Source organism: Pristis pectinata, chromosome 5, assembly GCF_009764475.1.
Source record: "Pristis pectinata isolate sPriPec2 chromosome 5, sPriPec2.1.pri, whole genome shotgun sequence".
NCBI lineage: Eukaryota > Metazoa > Chordata > Chondrichthyes > Rhinopristiformes > Pristidae > Pristis > Pristis pectinata.
Genome location: NC_067409.1, coordinates 71,180,706 through 71,203,372, shown reverse-complemented (window position 1 = coordinate 71,203,372; position 22,667 = coordinate 71,180,706). Strand labels below are relative to the sequence as shown.

Below are 22,667 nucleotides of genomic sequence, written 5' to 3'. Positions count from 1 at the left end.
GAGGGGGACTGTTTGTCAGTCATCACAGGCACAACGGTAATCGTACATTAGTCACTGGGTAACATCCCAGACCGTACCTCCCCAACCCGTGACCTCCACCACCAAGAAGGACGAGGGCAGCCGGTTGCAGGAGAACACCACCACCTGTAGGTTCCCCTCCAAGTCACACACTTGGAAATATATCACCGGTCCATCATCATTATTGGGTCCAACTCCTGGAACTCCCTCCCGATAGCACTATGGGAGCACCTTCACCAGAAGGACTGCAGCGGATCAATAAGGTGGTTCACCCCCACCCCCCCCCCCCAACCCCCTCACCCCACCTTCTCAAGGGTCATTAAGGATGGGCAGTAAATGCTGGCTTGGCTGGTGACACCCAGATCGTGAAAGCAATTAAAGGTGGACAGCTACCCCTGCCCTGGTATGGAGGTGACTGATACCATCCCCGACCAGCTCGGTGGACATCCAGGCTTCCAGCACTCAGCCTGTGTGTGTGACGTTCTCTGTGTTCAACAGAACTGATTAAACTTGGAAAGGACAATGGTTTGGTCTTCTGTAAAACCCTTCAGAGCATGGAACGATCTCCTGTACCTTCTGCTACACCCATTGCAATGGACCATTTGTAAAAATCATGCTGGCAGTTTTCCAGTCACTGTGAAAATCTGGGAAATATGCAGAAAACAAAGGGAGAAATCTGTCTTTAGTTGGTGGGGCCAAACGCCCTGGAGCAACTGCTGCTGGTCCTCCTCCCCTCCTGTGATCGGGAGCCAAGAATCATACAGTGCTGGTTTGATGCTAATGACCAAAGCTTGAATTTCCACCCAGGATAAATTCCAAACTTCCGGTGTCCCTGTGATTGAAAAAAGTTTGTTCTATTCTGGCTTATTGTAACTGGATGCTGAACTGTTCCAAAAGCCCCAGCAGGATAAAGCAGACCTGAGTACTAACATCAGGGGTTGTTTAATCATTGATGTCTTCTTAAGTGCAGCATCAGTGTATCAGTGTGTCTTGTTTACGTGAGATTAAATGGTAGACTCTTTTCCAGGGAACGTCTGAGTAGGTTAGCTGAGTGTACTGCCACTGTTGCTCATGTCTTGGCATAGGAAAGAGTGAGTAACGTTCTGGTCAACTGCACATGAAAGGGGATGGGCTCGGTTTAAAAACAAAATTTGTGCAGGTTACAATCCCTCCTGCGGGAAGTAATGGAGCTTTGACGAAACAGTGTGGGTGAAGATACTTCTTCTGGAGCTTTCACTGGTTGGATGGTTGGTGATAAATTATTAACCTTGCCTGCTGACAGTGATCTGTGTTCAGAGTGCATCACGCTAGCTGTTGACGTGGCTCACTTTGCTGTCGTGTGAATTCCATCCAGCAAGGAAGGTCTTTATGATGACACAGGTCCACCAAGTATTGCTTGGTCTTTCACACGGTGACAAAACTAGGCAGAGGCCACTTGACCCCTCTAGACTGTTCTGCCATTCGATGGGATAATCTGTGTCCAAATACTGGCCACTTCCCCTTCGTATTAGGCTTGGCTGGCTCTGACTCCCAATCACATACAAACCTTGTCATTTCTTCTGAATGACACAAGGTTCAGTCAGATAAGCCCTTCACTTTCTAACCAGCTGATGATGTCCAAGGATTACACTGGTAAATCTACCTCCATCACCAAGGCCAGTGCATTTGTCCCAAGGTGTTGACCCAGACCTGCTCCCAGTGCGCCGGGGTGGGACCCAGAGCTGCTCCCAGTTCTCCAGGGATGGGACCCAGAGCTCCAGGGGTGGGGCCCAGTGCTGCTTCCAGTGCTCCTTCCAGTGCTCCAGGGGTGGGACCCAGAGCTGTTTCTAGTGCTCCAAGGGTGGGTCCCAGAGCTGCTCCCAGTACTCCAGGGTTGGGCCACTTGAGTTCATGTTCAGATCCTTTCTATCAAAGGTCAGACATGATGTAGAAGGAACAGCAGAAAACGATCGGTCTGAGGAACACTTAACACGTCTGCAGAAATTTGAACGAATTGAGAGTGGGATCCATTACCCAGTGGAGTTACATGACTCCCTCCTTTTTTTTTAGGAGGTTACACCTTCAGGTCCTGCTCCAGAAAGAGTCAAAATCAGAATCAGGTTTATTATCATTGACATATGTCATGAAATTTGTTGTTTTGCGGCTCCAGAAATGGGAGCACAAAGTTGAGGCAGAATCTCCAGGGCGGTACTGAGGGAGTGCTGCACTGCCATTATTCCCCTCAGAGGTGGTGTTAGTCTGAGGTCCTGATGGCCCTCAGGTGGGTGTAAAAGACCTCAGGACATGATGTTGAAAAAAAGCAGGGAAGTTCACCCCTGTGTCTCAGCCAGTATTAGTCATGGTCGGAAAGCACAGAAACAGGCCCTTCAGCCCACTGAGTCTGTGCCGACCATCAACCACCCATTTACACTAATCCTGCACTAATTCCATTTTATTCTCCCCTCATCCCCATCAACTCCCCCCAGATTCTACCACTCACCTGCACACTCAGGGCAATTTACAGTGACCAATTAACCTACCAACCCTCATGTCTTTGGGATGTGGGAGGGAATTGGAGCACCCAGAGGAAACCCACACTGTCATAGGGAGAACGTACAAACTCTACACAGACAGCACTGAAGGTCGGGATTGAACCTGAGTCTCTGGAGCTGTGAGACAGCAACACTACCCGCTGCTCCTCCATAATTATTAATAAAACTGATTATCTGCCCATTACCACTTGCTGGGCACAAACTGGCTGTCACGCTTCCAAACAATGGCGATACTTCTGACCCACTTTGGTGCATCTTACAAGACTCATTGCAGATGCAATAGAAATGCACGTCACTGTCACAGTTCCTATTAACCATGGTAAAAAAAAACTGGAGCACCAAAGCCAAACTCGGGAATGATGGTGGCTTTGGCAGTGACTTCTTTAATACCCAAACCAGAGGTCTCATAGTAAGGGGTGGGTCCTCCGTGGTAACCTCTGCTTCCCATAACCCCCTCCACCCCATTTTTTTTTACAAGGCTGAAAGTCACAGGTGTGAGCTGGTGTGGAGTCAAGAATAAAATGTGAGAAATAGTCAGCTGATCAGCCAATATTGGAGGGGAGCTGGTTGTGGGCTCCCAAACCTGAAACACCAACTGACTGTCCGACCTGCTGAGTATCTCCTGCTCCTCCTCTCCCCTCCCCTCATTGCCTTTCCTCTTCCAGCATCAGCTGCATATTTCACACCTTGCTGCAGTTGGAAGGGGGGGTGTTCAGAGACATTACAGTATGGGGGGTGTTCTGCCCGCCAGTCCTCCCAGGGATAGGGGAGTCACCTTAAAATTAACACCGGTTTCCTTAAAAAAAAGATATTTCCACACTGACTTGATGCATGTTTACTGCATCCGTAATTACTTTGCAGTGCCTGACCAGAAGTGTGCAGTGTAAATCTCAGCTTCCTCTCTGAATAAAGCTATACTACTTGAAATCGCATTTCAGGAGCTGCTCTTTGATATGCCAGCAGAATTGTTGGCCTGTCTTTTCAAACATGTTAGTGCTTTTGCTAAAATACTGGGTCAAAGAATCCCACAGACCATTCAGTGTCAGGATAGCACAGAAGTCTAAACAGGCTTGATTTTCACTAGAGTATTTCAAAGATACATCTCTACATTTCTATGTTTATCTGTCTGTCTCCTGTCAATCTACCAAGCCATGATCTCCTATCTATGCCATGTAAGAATGTAGAATATATATATTCTATTATACAGTATATGAACAATTTATCTATACAGACTCCTAAATAAATACGCTTGTAAGTTTAAATATTTCTGGACATGTGCATCATACCTCAAGGGGCAGTGGGAGCCATTGCCTGTCCTCTGCTTTAAATCCCCCACTCTGCCAAGCTTTGTTTACTCTTTCCCTCCAGTTCACTGTTACTGTTGGTACCTGGATACTCGGAGTGCATTGACTAATGATCAGGGTCAGCCTAGGTCGGGTTACTCATTGAGAGGGTTGGAGGTCCCACCAGCACAGCTGTAGCCACCCAGTGACTCTGTGCTTGGGTGGGAAGGGTTAGTTGTGTCCTGGGCTAAGTTAACACGGTGGTTAATTGGGGAGAATTATAGATATTGTTTTAAGTAAACACCGCTTAACTGGTGTTTCTCGTTTAATTTATAACAAAGCAATTGTCAAGAACTGCATAAAGAGCTTTTTTTTTGTTTTTTTTTTCATTTCTTTTAAAAAAAGGTCAGAAGCCATACCCATGCCCCAAATGTGACGCGTTCTTTTCCACTAAATCTAACTGTGAACGCCATCTCTTGCGCAAACATGGTGTTGCCAACCGATCCCTGCGAAGGAACGGGCTGCTTGTCAGATCCAAATCGGCTGATGCAATGGCCCAGGAGAGCACAGGTAACTATCAGAGAGCCTGATCCAGTCCGTGGTGCGGTAAAATGGTCAGGGACACTCTCGCTGGCTGCAGTGGAGAGTGATCGGAGAGCTGCAATGTGGCTCTGCTGCAGCAAGAGGGCAGTGAGTGAAAGCAGGCAGAAAGAGAGAGAGGTGGAGAGACATAGACAGAGACACGTACACAGAGCAGGAGACAGAGAGCAGATCCACTCCCCCAGCCACTCGAGAGCTGTGCACATTTCTGCACTGAAAGTTCTGATGTTAAATATGAAAATATTTAGTTCACTTTTAATTGCACAGTTTAACATAAATCTGTCACAGTACTTTGCAATTGTAATAACACCATTTTGGTAAAGTAATGCCAAGTACTCAAACAAAACAGTACATTAGATTTCAAATGCTTTTTGCAAGAAGGTGATGTTCCTATAGGTGGCAGAGGCTGGAAATTTTACAAGGCCATTGCATAGAACTGCACCAACTTTCCCATTCTGCTGTTGATTTTCATTGTCTATATTTCCCAAATTATGCTGATGATTTGGGACACCGTGGATGCGCTCTGCAGATATGGCCTTCCCACCGGTGGCTCCATCCTGTGACAGACTCTTCATTCTGGGATGGGTGGACTGGGGTGACGAGGCTCACCTGTGATCTTACTGATTAGCATGGCAGCTGGAGGAGCTGACTGGCTACTGCCTCCTCTACCCAAAACCAACGCACACAGAATCACACACAATTTGCCAACATTTGTACTTCATGCCCTTAAGAAAAAGCAATCTAAATTTTCCTACCACCCTTGTGGGTGTGGAGAGTGTCTGAACGTGCTTCTCTGATTTAACTTGGCATTAACTCGTCAATAAGGCAGTCAGGTTGCTGTGTTCTACATCAGTAGTGTGTCTCGTCACTTCTGAGAAATATAGGGACCATAGAGATGTTTTTTATTCTTCCACGTGACATAGCCCTCACTGCCAAGGGCCAGCATTTATTGCCCATCCCTACTTGCCCCTAATTGGGGAAGGAGTTCCAGGATTTAGACCCAGTAATGATGAAGGATTGGCGATATATTTCCAAGTCAGGATGGTGTGTGACGTGGAGGGGAACCTGTAGGTGGTGGTGTTCCCCCGTGCCTTCCACCCTTGCTCTTGGTAGAGGTCGCAGGTTTGGGAGGTGCTGTTGGAGTAGCCTGGGCAAGCACCATTTTATAGGTGGTGCACCCTGCAGCCGCTGTGGGATTGATAGATGGGTGTCGGTGGGCTTGAGGTTGCTCCATGGGTGGGGTGACCCGCCAGCATTGAGTTGCAGCAGGCGGCGGCTGCAGTTCCCCCCCCCCACCCCCACTCACTGCACGTGTGCTGTGTGCTGCTTTGCAGGTAGTCACCCGGGCCCTGAGGAGGAACAGGCAGCACGCCCAGATTCGCCGGAGGGAGCCCCGTGCTGCAGCTCCCCAGGAGTGGTGGAGGAGCCGCGGCAGGAGGGGTCACTGGACGAAGAGGACGGCAGGAAGGAGCGAGGCAAGGAGGGCAAGGCGGAGGAGGAAGAGGAGGGCGAGGAGGATGCGCAGAGCAACAAGAGCCTAGACCTCGACTTTGCCAGCAAGCTGATAGACTTCAAGCTGGGCCACAGCCCGAGCGGGGGTCCCGGCGCACAGCAGGAGGGCAGGAACACCTGCAGCAGCTGCGGGAAGACCTTCAAGTACACAGCCACGCTGCTGCGCCACAGGAAGGCTCACACCGGGGAGCACCGGAGGGAAGGCAGGCCTGGCAAGCGAGGCCCCAGGCGGGCGGCCGAGGAGCTGCTGGCTCAGGCGGCCGAGAGTCCCGAGCCGCCCAAGGCCAGCAGAGACGCCAAGCCAGGCGGCGAGGGGGCAGCAGAGAGCGGGCGTGACCTGGACAAGGAGGGCGAGCCAGAGAGTGCAGGCGGGCAGGACAGCGAGCAGAGTGCGGGTGAGGCGCCCGGCGAGCAGCCCGAGCTGAAGAAGGCCCCGGCCAATGGCTCGAAGGCCGACAAGAGGAAGAAGATCTGCAGCGTGTGCAACAAGAGGTTCTGGTCCCTGCAGGACCTGACCCGTCACATGAGGTCACACACAGGTAGGGGACTCCCGGTCACACCTCGCACCAGCAGTCTGGGTGGGAAACAATGGTGGGATGAATACTTACCCCCCCAACCCACCCACCCACCCCATTGGGATCTCTGCATGGGAAACTGTGCCAGTGACAAACCCGAGGAACTCAGCAGGTCGAGCAGCATCTGGGGGAGGAAAGGAACTGCCGACGTTTCGGGTCGAAACCCTGCATCAGATGCTGCTCGACCCACTGAGTTGCTCCATATTCCAATACTTGCAGTCACTTGTATCTCCGTCTTCATGGGAGTCTTCTTGTGAATAGTGATTGGGGGCGGGATGCAAATGCAAAGTTGTCAGACCAGAAAGTTAGTTTATTGATTTATTATTATTGTCATATGTACCGAGATACAGTGAAAAGCTTTTGTTCATGTGCCATCCAAACAGATCATTCTATGCATACGGTGAGGCCACACTTGGAGTATTGTGTTCAGCTTTGGTCACCCTGCTGTCGGAAAGATGTTATTAAACTGGAAAATACAGAAAAGATTTCCGAGCATGTTGCCACGACTCGAGGGACTGAGTTGTAGGTTGGACAGGCTAGGACTTTACTCCTTGGAACATAAGAGACAGAGATGATCTTATAGAGGTGTATAACATCATGAGGAGCATAGATAGGGTGAATGCAAGAACTAGAGGGCATAGGTTTAAGGTGAGAGGGGGGAGAGATTTAATATGGACTTGAGGGGCAACTTCATGCAGAGAGTGGTATGTGTATGGGATGAACTACCAGAGGAAATGGTTGAGGCAAGTACAATAACAACTTTTAAAATACAGCCATATACATACATTTAGGACATATAGATATATCCATGTACCTATTCCTCTAAACCATTCCTTTCCATGTACCTGTCCAAATGTCTTAAATGTTATTATTGTACATGCTTCAACTAATTTCTCTGACAGCTCATTCCATATATGTACCACCCTCTGTGTGAAGAAGTTGCCCTTAAGGTCCCTTCTAAATCTTTCCCCTCTCATCTTAAACCTATGCCCTCTAGTTTTTGAATCCCTTTCCCTGGGAAAAAGACTGTGCGCATTCCCCCCATCTATACTGCTCATGATTTTATACACCCCTCAGTCTCCTACGCTCCAAGGAATAAAGTCCTAGCCTGCCCAACCTCTCCCCATAACTCAGGCCCTTGAGTCCTGGCAACATTCTCCTAAATCTTTTCTGCACTCTTTCCAGCTTAATGGCATCTTTCCTATAACAGAATGACCAAAGCTGTACACAATACTCCAGGTACAGTCTCACCAGTGTCTTGTACAACTGCAGTGGAGGTGATGGACCATCCCACAATGGTGCATGGCCTGCTGTACCTGGGGCTGGAGATCACCCGAAGCACCCTGCCTGGTTCATGCCAGAACCACAGTTCACCAAGTCGTGGCCCCATTTACATTCCGCCCAAATTCCAGTTTGGAAACCCTGGGTTCATGCTGCAAGGCAGGACTTGTCCGGGACGGTGAGGGAAGGGGTGTAGGGGCTGTAGAAAATGGACTGACACAGAGTGTCTCATGCCATGGCCTGGCAGTTTACCGAGGCTGCTGTGTGATGGACGGTGGGGCACTGCTCCCTGTCACACCCCTTGTTTTGGTGCCACATGTTAACACAACGCAAGTGGGTGGACCCCTCACCTCGGGTGAGGCTATAAGGCTGCCAGTTCATGGTGGTCTTGCAGGGCCAGCATTGGCACATCCCCTGGAGCGAAGGAGGCTGAAGGCTGACCTTAAAGAGGTTTACAAAATCATGAGGGGTGAATGCACAGTCTTTCCCCAGGGTAGGGGAGACTAAAACCAGAAGGCGTAGGTTTAAGGTGCGAGGGGAAAGATTTGAAGGGGAGCTGAGGGGCAACTCTTTCCACACACAGGGTGGTGGGTATATGGAACGAGCAGCCAGAAGAAGTGGTAGAGGTGGGTACAATTACGGCAATTAAAAGACACTTGGACAGGTTCGTGGATAGGAAAGGTTTAGAGGGATATGGGCCAAACGTGGGCAAATGGGACCAGCTCAGGTAGGTTGGTTGGCATGGACAAGTTGGGCCGAAGGGCCTGTGTCCATGCTCTATAACTCTGTAGTAAAGACCCACATCAGGTCACCCTCCCACGTAGTGTGGAGACATAGCCCGATAACCCTATCCTGTCGGGTCACCCCTCCAACACTTGTTTCATTGAGCCTCAGTGACCTCCCGTCTTGCCGATTCTGTTTGAGGATGTGTTGGGACTGGTTGGCGCCACCACAACTAACCTTGCCCATTGTGTTTGCCCCAGGGGAGAGGCCCTACAAGTGCTTGACCTGCGAGAGGACCTTCACGTTGAAGCACAGCCTCGTCCGCCACCAGCGCATCCACCAGAAGGAAACCGTGGTGGCCAAGAGGCGGCTGGGGGCGAATGACGACTCACTGTCCAAGGGCGATGACGACAGCGAGAGTGAGAGTGAGCAGGCCGCCTACGGCCAGGCGTCCGACAACGAGAATGAGGCCATCACTGGCCTGAGCCTCGGCAACGACTCGCCGCCCCCGCTGAGCCTGGCGGGCAGCCCGCTGCGGCGGACGGTGAGCCACTCGCCCAGCAAGGCCGCCGATCGAGACGGCACGCTCCAGGCAGCAGTCAACGGAGTGCGGCAAGGAACATTCCTCATTCAGGGCAGCGACCAGGAGCCAATAAAGAGCTCGGAGAAGGTGCTGGTGGGCTCGACGGGCCCCACGGACATGATCCAGAACCTGCTGGGGATGCGTGGCGACCTGCCGATGAACCACGTGCGCAGCTCGGTGGAGTCCGCTCCACGCCTGCTGGGAGTGGAGTAAGCCCCCCGCTCAGAAAGGACCCCGGGTTTGGTCTCTCGCACACTGGGCCACAAGTCCTTTTCACCTCTGACCCTCTGACGTCCTTGCAGCACCAGGCAGGGCGGGGGCACTGTCCTCCCCCATTGTGTGGAGGGCCGGGCTTTGTGATTCGGTTCTGGTGCTGCAGAAAGCCTTAAACACTGGAGCATGAGGAATCCAGTGCAACTCTCACAGACTGCATATCATACCTTCCAAGTGCCTTACTACCTGATTACTGCGCACGTCACAATTCTGTTAAAATCGCTCAAATATTCAATAGAAATAAGAACATTACAACCACAGGCAGCAGCCTCCTGAGAAAGATCCTGGAGTATGAAATCCCTGTACAATGCAATTTTTAGAAATCAGATTTAAAAACACCTAATTGTGGGGCATCCTAATGCACTTGGGTAAACTACACTTGGACTCTTGTTGAGGAACTACTGAACTAAGTCTTCCATTAAGGCCTTACAGTGAACAATCACACTGACAATCTTTGGGAAGTTGATCATCCATAATGTAACAAATATAGGGGCAAAATAGCAATGATAACATTTTTTTTACTTTGGGCAAAGCAACCAGCATTTTGTTCTTCATTTATGACATGCATTACAATGCAGTCTTGATTTTGTGAATGGGTCTTTAAGATGTAGTTTGAGATGGTGGAACTTAATGGCTATAATACAAGGAGTATCAACTGGCTTCCACAGAATCCCCTCCATTCTGATTGTGCATTGGGTTGCTCTAGAGTCAAGGAAATGACAAAGAAGGTGAAATGAACTAGGAGTGGAGGTTTTTTTTGTTAAATCTTATATCAGTATAACATTCAATACAATTTTTTTTAATGAGTCTGCTCAGTATGTTTTAACACCACCCCCTCACCCTTGCCCCATTGTTCTGGTGGGGACAAGCCATTAATTGACTCTATAATACAGAACAGTAGCAAGAGAAACAAATCTCCCAGTGTCAGGCAGAGTGTGTTCTAGCAATAATCACTATTGATTTCAAGCTTTATGTAGTATCTGTCTGCACGAACAATAGTTTTTATATGGCCTTGCCACATTTTATTGATATTTCTATTAGTGGATTTTGATGTTTGATTGAGGTATCTGTTAACTTTCTTTTCAAAAACTGTGAAAAGGAAAAAATCCTTTTGCGCTGAATTATGGGTGAATCTTAGACTAGATTGCATGTTGGAACTAATTTGTCTATCAGTTATTTGTAATTTTCACCGTCGCTCTCAGGGCTTTTAAAAAAAGATTGCATATACTAAATCCCTTTTCTAGTGTTCCAAATTTCTTCCACTTTAAGGACTTGAAGCTGAGAGACAATTCAATCACTACATGAAGCACTTGACGGTGAAAGAAAGGATTATAAGTGGTTTAGAGCTCGTTCAGACAAAAGAGGGAAAACAGTCACTTCACTGCACCGTGATTAAAAAGCTTTTTATTATCAGAGGTTTAGTGAATTTTTGTCTATTTTCAGAAGGAAAAACTTTAATGGGGGAAGTAAAAGAATAAAAGAGTAATGCATTAATCCAGAAAACATTTTTTAAAAATCCAGAATCCATATTTTTTTTGTAAAGGGAACCTTTACTGCTGCTAAATGTTATGTACACATCTGGTTTATGCTACATGAACAGAGAATCACAGAGTTTTGGTACTTAACTTCCAATGCAAAATTTATAGCTGTTCTGTATCAAACCATCTAAGCAATAAAATGTTATACTTGTTATAGCTGTAGTTTTTCTTTAGTTCTATCTCTTCCACTATTTCTCTTCAGAGATGGCGATTCGCCTCACTCTCACTCATTGCCCAACACACCACTGGATTATGACAGTTGTTGTCTGTTGCTTTGTGTTAGTGATGGAGCAAACGTTGCATTAAACTTCCATCAGAGTTGGGTGAAACTTGTTTGCTGTCAATCACAGACGTAGGCGAATAATCCTCACACCTTTTCACTTTTCTGCTTCTGTCTGACAGTGCGTGCATGCACTGAATCAGCACTGTATTAAATATCTGGGATCAGTGCACATTCCCAGACTCTGTGCATCTCTGGACCCCTGGAACAGAATCGACATGTAGCCATGTTAATGGCACAGGAGGAGGACATTCAGCCTGCTGAATCCTTACCAGGACTTTGTCATGAAATCCATTCATTTCCATTCCCCTGCAGCTCTATTGCCATCAAGTGCTGATCCAATTCCCTTTGCCCTGTCATAGTCAGATCGTGACTGCAAGAAATAATGCTTATAATTTGTCAAGAGCAAGTTGCCACACGGGAACAGCTGAGCCACATGGTCACAGAGTTATACAGCATGCATACCGGCCCTTCGGCCCAACTCATTCATGTAGACCTAGTTGCCTATCAACTGTTCCCATTTGCCTGTGTCTTGCCCATATCCCTCTAAACCCTTGCTATCCATGTACCTGTCCAAATGTGTTTTTAAATGTTATTGTACCCACCTCTATACCTCATCTGGCAGCTCGTTCCATATACCCCCCCCCGGTGTGGAAAAGCTTGCCCTCAGGTCCCCTTTAAATCTTTCCCCTCTCACCTTAAATCCATGCCCTCTAGTTTTGGACTCCCCTACCCTGGGTAAAAGACGGTGACCATCCACCTTATCTATCCCCCTCGTGATTTTATATACCTTGATAAGGTCACCCCTCTGCCTCTTTCAGTCCAGGGAAAAGAGTCCCAGTCTCTCCAGTCCCAACAATATCCTCGTGAATCTTTTCTGCACCCTCTCCAGCTTAATTACCTCCTTCCTCTGGTATGCAGTATTCCTATCTTATCACCCGTTCTGTGAGGCTGGGTGCAGATTCACTTCTTCCTCAAGGGAAACAGAATCATGTGGCTTATTCTGCCGTGGGTCAGGTGTGTGCATTGACCAAACCAGAAATACAACTAAAGAAAATGAGAAGAACCTAATGAGGAGCAACTGGCCTGCCCATCCCATGCCTGGCTGATGTTAGCAGTGACCTCAGCCTCTGGTGTGAAATGCACCCTCGCTGTTAAGTGTCCACACATTCAAACAAATGATTGGGGTCATTTGTTGCCCATTCGGCCCAATGGATCCATGTCAGTGCTATACGGTGGGCATGTCTCTTCCCACCATTGACCACATCAGTATGGCTCTCTCCTCCTCACATCCTTCCCTTGTTTATTAGGTGGCATGTGGCTGTGAATCATCTTTTATTTGTGGTAAGTGTCAAGCAAGCTGAAAGAAAAATAATCCTTGAAATTTGGGAGGTTGTGTGTGATTACAAACTTGGTATCTTCTCTCCTAAATTTCTTCTTGGAGCAGCCCTGTTCCATTGAAAGATGTTAAGGCAGAGAACAACTGTTACCCTTTCTAAGATTACCTAGTGTAATCAGGCCAGCAGATTTCAAGTACACTACTGAAATAATATCCCTTTGAGTAGTTAGTATCACTGTATCAACATAAAAATGAAATTATACAAATAGGACTCACTTGTTGGGTAAAGTTTGCTTCTTTCTATTCCATGTTAGCTGAGTGTTCTGCTCTCCTCCTCCCCACTGTTGACAGTTTTCACCTGATCATCCACATCCCCATTCACAGAATTACACTGTGCACATCAAACCATGCAAAGTGGCTGATTAAAGCAGAGGATACAATCTAAACTTATCAGAGAAAGTTGTCCATCTTGATATTAAACACACTTTTTCCACAAACACAAGGATCTGGCGCTGAAATACTTACAGCTCCATAATCAGTTCTTTAATTATTAGACTTTATTTTAAAATATTTTTCATTCTCTCTCAAATAAATCTTCCACCAATTTCTCCTGATTTGATGTTAAATTCACCTATTTGAAATTGAAACTGAGCCTTTGTGCTTGTCATTTCATAGTCCTTCAATCTGAGTGGTTGAGGAGATTACCAATGTTTACTCAGTCCCAGATCCCTTCACTTGCTGTAACATGATCAGTTTGCATGGTCACCAACCTACTGCCCAAAACATTTAAAAATTATCATGTGCAAAGGCAATTCTGATAAAGGGAGACAGAATTGCCACAGCAGAATCTGGGCTATCTCACATGATAATAGGATATAGTCCTACTGTCTCAACCACTCAGGGACTGGCAAAACAAAACAGACTTGCAGCTCTATTTCTGTCATATCCCATTCAAAGCATTGCACTGTATAGCCAGTGAAGTGTTGGAGAGAACAGCACCCAGTTTGTGCACAGCAAGCTCCCACACGTCAAACCATGACAAGGATCTGATGATCAGCTTTTAAAGGGATGTTGATCAAGAGATAACTGCAGAGCGGGCTCTGGGATGTACTGCAAATTGTCCCACAGGATCACTTGATCTCCTGAGATAGCAGATCAAGCCTTGGTGATGTTTCAGCCAAGAGCCACACCGCCGACAGTGCAGCCCGGCTTCAGATTTGCACTAAGAGTGCCAGAATAAATTAGAAGTGATTATTCCCTCCCAAGCACCCACAGCTGCAGGTGTATGAGCTTCATTATGTTGGCTAAGTGGTAATGGACATGGATCTGAACAATAAGTGTATGAATGGATGGTGGCAGGTGAAAAAGAAAAACATCCTAATGGCCACACTCCCATTCATCATTTCCCCCTCTCCCTGCAGGAAGCAGAGTCTCATCCAGAGGATAAAATCCTTTCCAGCCCAGGCAGTTGAAACTACTGTATTCAGCAGATGACCCAAAGTATGGTGTAAAGGATAGGTTTTAGAGAGCAACTTAAAGGATGCTGGGAGGACTTCCAGAGTTATGGACCCTGGCAAGTAAAATCATGGCTGCCAGTAGCCAAGTGATTAATTGGTTTATTATTGTCACGTTTACTGAGATACAGTGAAAAGATTTGTGTGCCATCCAGGCAGATCGTTCCTTACACAAGTACATCGAGGTAGTATAAAAGGAAAAATAATAACAATGACTCGTTGCTGTTTGTAAACATACTAAAATCCATGTCGGTGTGGCTACTCACTTTGCTGTGCTCTGCAGCGTCACCACTCATTGCCTGCGCGTTAATTGAGGCAGAGTGTTAGAGTTGCAGAGAAAATACAGTGCAGGTAAACAAGGTGCAAGAGCCAAGGCGACATAGACAGACAGATCAAGAGTTCATCTTTAGCGTAGAAGAGTCTGATAGAAGTAGGATAGAAGCTGTCCTTGAGTCTGGCGGTACATTTGTATCTTCTGCCCAATTCCAGAGTTAAGGGCCTTGGCAAGTGAAGTCATGGCTGCAAGTAGCCAAGTGATTAAATGCGGGAAGTCAGGACAGGAGGACTGTAGAGATCTTGGAGAGTTGAAGGTCAAGAGGAGATTACAGATAGTAAGTGGGAGATCTGGAGGGTTTCAAAAACAAACGTTAGAAATTCAAAAAGTTGTTGGACTATCTGCCACATCTGCTGTGATCAGTTAACTCTCTGCAGCCAGCAATTGAACCAGCCATCCAGCAGGGAGTTCTTGTGATGTTTAAAAACTTTTCCTTAAAATCATGGTGTATTTTAGAAGCTTCCAAAGGCAGATTTCAGATAACAATAATGCAGTAATTGACCCTAATCATATAATCATCTACAGCTGCAAACCTTCTGCTTGTGCCACACAGGAGGCTGCATGCTGTGCTTTAATAATGCTGAACTATATTCAGAATAAACCATACCATAAGGATTCAATGCCTGGATACTTTAGATTCTTTATTCATCATCATTTCTGTTCCACTCCAGTTACAGCTGTTTTCAGTTCGATGACACAATTGCCCATTCAGTTTCTGAAATTATTTTAAAGGTAGTTTAAGTATAGTCGATTGACACAGGTACCAGTGGAGCAGTACCAGTGGAGCAGTACAGTTCAGTCGGTGTTACCATAATAAAGCTTTGGACTTCCACAGCACTTTTCATAAAATCAGGACATCTCAAACGACTTCATGGCCAACAGAAAATATGTTGACTTTATGATATTAAACAGAAGCTCTTTATATTTCAAGTACGTAGAACATAAGACGGTGGAATGAGCTCCTCTGTTGACAATGCTTGGGAGATATTAAGCATTTACTATATAATTTCTTTAGAGAAGTTGTATGAATTGCATCAACACAACTTACGGTACCACACTGCCCCTTTATCACTCTGCTTTCTTTTGGGAGCAGGGTGGTCCAGTGGATTTATGAGCTATGGTAGTTTATTTCACTTTGGGAATGGATTGGAATGCAAGCCTGTGCTTGCATTCATTGGAGCAGACCATTCATCCTAAACAGCCTTTGCTGGTGTTTACATAAATTGGCTGTTGAACCTCCAACAGCAGCTATATTTCCGAAGTCCATCAATGGTTGCAAGAGGCTTCAGGAGAGCAGTTCTTCAAAAACACTATTAAAATGCAAGTCTTCCTGTCTGCCTTCATTGTGCACACGAGCCAATATCCCTAATCCCATATATCTTTCTGCCTTTTTCCTTCAACCTTTTTTTAATGTACTCCTAAATGTCCAATTTCCTGTGGGTACTACATTCCACAGTCCTTGTTTAAAAAGGGCCTCTTGCTCTCAGCCCTAAAGCATGGTTAAACTTTCAAATTACAGATTTCTGCTGCAGAGTTGACCACTGTGCCTCTCAAGGAGTTTTGCTTACCAAATGTTACAAACGAAAAGCATTGATATGCTGTTCAATGTCCCTTTGCATTGCCGGTCTTGGTTCAGTCATACTGGATTTTCACTCTGCTGAGAATCCTCTGGAACAGACATTAAAGGCTCTAATGGCATAAAATCAAAGTCAAGTTTATTGTCATATGCACAGGTGCAATGAAAAACTTACTTGCAGCAGCATCACAGGCACATAGCATCATATAATCAGCATTCACAAACAGAACATAAATTAAACAATTTTTACAAGAAAGAACACAATTAGAACAAATAAGAACAAAGTCCCTTTTAGTGCAAAGTGATCGGAGTGTTGCTAAACTCTAGTGATTGGGGTTGTGCCGGTTGGCTCAAGACCGAATGGTTGAAGGGAAGTAGCTGTTCCTGAACCACCAGGGACTTCAGGCTTCTCTACCTCCTGCTTGATGGTAGCTGCGAAAAAATGGCATGGACCAGATGCGGGGATCTTTGATAATGCACGTTGCCTTATTGAGGCAGCGCCTCCTGTGGATACTACTGATAGTGGGGACTAAACAACTATTGATAGGCTGAACGATTTGAGGATGGTGGAAGGAGGGCGATTACAGGAACATTTGTTATTTAGGTCTTGCAGAGGCAAAACATAAAATCAGAATTTCGAGGTGAAGCAAGTACTTCTTTCTGGAAAAGCAATAAAAAAGTGGAGAAATTATATTGAGGAATAAGGAAATGGCAGACAAATTAAACAAATATTGTGCCTTCACAGAAGACAGAAAACCTCCTGCAGATAGTTGAGGATGACGGGTCTATAGTGAATGAAAAACTGAAAGTTAGCATTAGTAAAGAGCTGGTAGCAGAGATACTAATGGGACTGAAAGGTGATAAAGATGAAAAGGACCTGATAACCTGCATTCTAGGACTTTGAAGGAAATAATTATGGAGACAAGTCGTACGAGTTGGACAGAAGCATTAGCTGTTATTTTCCAAAATTCCATTGTTTCCAGAACTGGTCCCACAGATCAGACTAATGTCATAGAGACATAGAGCAGGGGAACAGGCTCACCAAGTCTGTACCAATCAGCGTCAACTACTCACTCACACTCATCTCATCTTTTTACACCCCCACCCCCACCCCACATTCCCATCAACTCACTTACACACACCAGGGGCAATTTGCAGTGGCCAATTAACCTACAGGGTAAGATATCTTTATTAGTCACACGTACATTGAAACACACAGTGAAATGCATCTTTTGCGTAGTGTTCTGGGGGCAGCCCACAAGTGTCGCCACGCTTCTGGCGCCAACACAGCATGCCAACAACTTCCTAACCCGTACGTCTTTGGAATGTGGGAGGAAGCCGGAGCACCCGGAGGAAACCCCACAGACACAGGGAGAGAACAATTTTAGGCCCTGTATCTAAGGGAAGATGTGCTGGCCCTGGAAAGGATCCAGAGGAGGTTCACAAGAACGATCCCAGGAATGAAACACTTAACGTATGAGGAGCGTTTGATGTCTCTGGGCCTGTACTCGATGGAGTTCAGAAGGATGAGGTGACATCTCATATACCAGATACTGAAAGGTCTGGATAGAGTGGACATGGAGAGGATGTTTCCATCAGGAGAGTCTCGGTTCCGAGGGCACAGCCTCAGAATAAAGGAATGTCCCGTTAAAACTGAGATGAGGAGGAGTTTCTTCAGCCAGAGGGTTGTGAACCTGTGGAATTCATTGCCACAGAGAGCTGTGGCGGCCAAGTCATTGGGTGTATTTAAGGCAGAGGTTGATAGGTTCTTGTTTGGTAAAGGGGTTAAGGGTTACAGGGAGAAGGCAGGAGAATGGGGTTGAGAGAAAAAAAAAATCAGCCATGATTGAATGACAGAACCAATTCAATGGGCCAAATGACCTAACTCTGCTCCTATATCTTAAGTTCTACCAACCCATATATCCTTGGGAAGTGGGAGGAAACCAGAGCACCCAGCCACAGGAAGAACATGTAAACTCTAAGGAGATGGTCTGAGGTCAGGAATGAACCTGGATCTCTGCAGCAGCGAGGCAATGGCTCTACTAGCTGTGCCACTGTGCTGCAGTAGTTGGAGGTCCAAGGTTTAAACCCCATTGAAAGATTGGAAGGTAGAAAGTATGGAGAGAGCAAAACAGAGACCAGTTAGCCTAGTGTTACTATTACCAAGAAGAACACTTGGAAAATAATACTATGACAATAATACCAGGGCAAAGTCAACATATATTTAGGAAAGGGAAATCATATTTGATAAACACCCTCTGTTAAAAAAAAACCTTAAACCTAACCCTTCTGATTTTATACATCTGTCCTGGGGAGAAGTTTACTATCCATGCCCCTTGAACTTGTATACCTGAATCAGCCTCCTCTACTCCAAGGAAAATAAACCCAGTCTATCCAGTACCTCTTCATAACTGAAGCAATCTATCCCAGGCAACATCCTGGTGAATCTCCTCTGCACTCTCTCCAAAGCAGTCATGTACTTCCTATCCTGTGGTAACCAGAACTGTACACACTACAGCTGTGGCCTAACCAGCTGTTTTACATAGTTGTACCATAACCTCCCTGTTCTTGTAGTCCATGCCCCAGCTAACGAAGGCAACATCAGGTATGCCTTCTTCTCCACCTTGTCTCCCTGTGCTGCTGTCTTCAGGGATCTTTGGACTTGTTCCCCTGATCCTCAGCACATTCTAGGGCTCTACTATTCATTGTGCATGTCCCTACCTTATTAGTCCTTAAAAATGCATCACACAGTACTGAACAGGAATAAATTCCATCTGCCATTGCACTATCCATTTTACCACTTGTACCCTAGCATCCTCCTCACAATCACCACCAATTTTTTTGTCATCTGCAAACTTACCAACTATATCTTCTATAATCACATGTGCATAATGAAAAATCAGGGTCCAAGCACCAATCCCTGTGGTACACCACTGGTCACAGCTATCCAACCAAAAAAAAACATTCCTCTGCCTCCAACTACCAAGCCAATTTCAGATCCAATTTGAAAGGATGGGGCCTTGATCTGGATCCTGGATCTAGAGGGCTCTAATCTTTTGGACCAACCTTCCAGGTCAGACCTTGTGAAATGTCTTACTGAAGTCCACATAGACTACATCAACCACAGTGCCCTCATCAATACACATGGTTACCTCTTTGAAAAATTAGATCAAATTGGGCAGACGAGATCTTCCCCCTAATAAAGCTACACTGAGTATCTTTAATTAATCCCTGCCTTTCTAACTCTAGATTAATCCTATCCATAAGAATTTTTCCAATAACTTTTCAACCACTGAGATTAGACACACTAGCCTACAGTTATCTGACTTATCCCTTCTTGAATAAAAGAAGCACATTTGCTGTCCTCCAGTATCTCATCCATAGGCCAAGACTTAAAAACCTCAGTGAGGGCCCCAGCAATCTTTTTCCTTGCCTCCCATAGCAGCCTGGGATACATCTCATCCAGCCCTGGGGATTTATCCATCTTTAAGCCCACTAAAACATCTAATACCTCCTTGTACAGGTAAATTGTTCTAGTATTTCACCAACTCTTTCCTGAAATCCTCCAATTCCTTCCCCTTAATGAATATGCAGATTGCCTATTGAGTGCCTAAAAGTCCCTACTCTTTCCCTAGTTACTCTCTTGCCCTGATAATACTAATAAAGTGCTTCGGGATTTTCCTTAATCTAGTTCACCAGTTACATTTCATGCTCCCTTTTTGTCCTCCCCATTTCTAAGTACCCCACCTATATTTTCTATACTTCTCAAGGGCCTTTTTTTCAGTTCTTTATACGTGCTAGATGCTTCTATTCTTTACCCAACCCTCAATATGCAGTGATGTCCAGGATACCTTAGATCTGTTACCCTTACCTTTCACCTCCATGAGAATTTGTTGGCCCTAAACACTATTTCACTTTTAAATGACTCCAACTTGTCAGATATAGATCTCCCTGCAAGTAGCTGAACCCATTCTACTCTTGCCAGGTGCTATCTTAATGATATTAAAATCTGTGTTCTCCCAGTTCTGCACCTTATTTTGCCCACATTTATTCAGCCCTGCCAATTTCCAAAACAAACAGTTTTGGAGTGGGAAAACAAACTGCTGGAGCAACTCAGCAGGTTGAGCAGCATCTACCAGGGTGGGAGAAAGAAGGAATCATCATTTTGGGTTGAGACCCTGCATCAGGAAAAGGTGTTGGAGTGAGATGCACTGAGGTTTCCCTGACCACCTGTCTGCCTCCCTTCCAATGTGTGGTGGTCACCCATTCCTTCTCTGAACACCTTTCCTTAAGCTGTACAATGGTGACCTCCAAAAATTTGCATCTCACACAACTTTCAGCAACTACAGCGAACACTCAAGTTGCCCAAACCTGAGGGACATCCCACAGGTGCAAGGATCATCTTAGAATTCCCAGGTGCTGCAAGTTGTACAAGACATGGGTCTAAACTCTCCTACCATACCCTTAATTTAGAAAGAGCCCCTTAAAAATGTAATCTACTCTCTGTTCCTACCCTAGTTTTGGACTATGAAGTGAAAATACTCACTAACCACCTACCTGACTGACACTGTATCACACTGTCCAACCACTGTGTTGATCGTTTCTCCGTAGATCTTCCTCACAGAAGCCCCTTCACTCACAAGGATTGCACTCTGGGACAACAGCACACCAGAGACCCCCCCATGAATAAAATCACCTACTGGAACCGGTTGAGGCTATAACCAGTAGAGATATTGGCAATTATGTGACGTGGTGCATTTGGGCTTTCAGCAAATCCCACAGTATTGGAACTAATAAAGTGATGTTGGTTTCAGATCAGGCAACAGATGGAAAACATTAGGAATAAACCTTTGGTTGTGACCACCGGGAACCCAAGGGATCTTTGCTGTTCACAGTATCAATGATACAGATGGAGGGATCAAGTGCAATATATCCAAGTTTGCAGCCTGAGCCACATCATTAATATAGATTGTGAGCAGCTGGAACACCAGCACCAGTCCCTGTGGATCCTCACTGATCATAGCCTCCCAACCCAACCATTAACTCATCTTCTCAGTTAACCAATCCTTTCTCTGTGCCAATAACATGCTCTCCAAATTGTGTTTAATATCTTGTGTGGAACCTTAAAGAACTGAGCTGATCAGAATCTTTAATTTCAATTTATTTGCACCGATTTATTTTATTTAACTCATCTGGTGGCCCTCAGCCCCCAGCTGGTGTAACAAGCATCTGTCTAAAAACAAGATGCTGGAGGAACTCAACAGGTCAGGCAGCATCTGTGGGGGGTAATAGAGAGCCAATATTTCAGGTTGAAACACTTTATCTGAACTGATAGAGGGGTGATAGTCAGTGTAAAGAGGTGGAGGAAAGGGGTGGCAGGTGGATCCAGGTGAGGAGGGGCGATAGGCAGATGGAGGGAAGAGTAGAAATAGCTGCAGAAGCTGCAAAGTGACAAAAGGCTTCAGATGATGGAATCTGATAGGAGGCAGGTGGAGCATGGAATTAAGGGAGGGAGGTGGGAAGGGCAGATGGGAACAGTGGGGGAGGGGATCCAATGGGAGGAGTGTGTGGGTGATTGGCAGATGGAGAAGGGGAAATAGACAGGGGTGATTAGGGCTGGGGTGGAACTGGATAGAACAGGAAGATAGAAGGAACAGAGGGGGAGCAGTTTACCGAAAGTTGGAGAATTCAACATTCATGCAGTCAGGTTGTAGACTACCCAGGCAGAATACAAGGTGCTGTTCCCCTAGTTTGCATTTGGCCTCGGTTGTGGGAATGGGGAGAACTAAAATGGCTAGCTACCGGGCAGCAACAGTGGATGGAGTGCAGGTGCTCAGTGAAGCAGTCACATAGTTTGCACGTGGAATCACTGATACAGAGGCCACGTCGGGAGCACTGGATACAATGGACAAGGCTGGAGGATTTGCCTCACCTGGAAGGGCTGCTCAGGGCCCTTGAATGATGGTGAAGGAAGAGGTATAGAGACAGGTGTTACACCCCTTCCCCTCACCTCTTTACACTGGCCACCTCCCTTCTTTCAGTCCAGATGAAGGGTCTCAATCTAAAACGTTGACTATTCCCCTTCACAGATGCTACTGGACCTGCTGAGTTCTTCCAACATCCTGTTTGTTGCTCCAGATTCCAGCAACTCCTGTCTTGTCTCTCCAAGCACCTACCTAATGCTGTCACTTGTTTTTTGGAAAAAAGACAGCCCACATATGGAAATTTGCATTTTGTGGGTTCACAACTTCTAGATTTAACATTATTTTTGTTGTTTTTTTTAAATTTTACAGCCAGTAGTGAAAAGCTGCTACTCCCTCAGATTGGGATTGGGAAATATTGTGCTCAAGTCTTGATCTAGTGCAGGAAGCCTTCTCTATGGACAAATGGAGGTCAGAAACCAGGATATTTGTTGATTGAACTACATCTCATTCATTAAGGATCAGTTCCTCCACCACACCCATCTATGGTAGCAGAGAGGATAGTCATCCAGCTGTGGATTGATAGATGTGTTTGCCAAGGGCTTCTCAAATGAACTGGCTAGAACTTTGTAGGCTTGAGCTGCTTAGATGTCCATCTCTTTAACAGGAAAAAAGTAACATACCCACAACTTCACATCTCTGATCTTTGAGATTTTTCATCCTTATTCACAAACAACTAGACTACTGGGAAATAGTTTTTAAACATTGTAATTGCACAACGACACA

General features: G+C 46.0%; 1 protein-coding gene across 3 annotated transcripts in view; it reads left to right on the top strand.

The window, feature by feature from the left end:
* rreb1a (ras responsive element binding protein 1a) overlaps positions 1–11,070 on the top strand; it is a 184,076-nt gene extending 173,006 nt beyond the window's left edge. Inside the window, exons 11-13 of one of the 3 annotated variants that reach the window (XM_052015651.1) lie at positions 4,238–4,402; positions 5,767–6,483; positions 8,784–11,070. In XM_052015651.1, coding sequence (XP_051871611.1) covers positions 4,238–4,402; positions 5,767–6,483; positions 8,784–9,319 — 1,418 coding nt within the window. In that variant the 3' untranslated portion in view covers positions 9,320–11,070. The remainder of the gene's footprint in view (positions 1–4,237; positions 4,403–5,766; positions 6,484–8,783) is intronic. The other 2 variants (XM_052015652.1, XM_052015653.1) reach the window with 2 other exon arrangements.
* Positions 11,071–22,667: the final 11,597 nt, after the last annotated feature.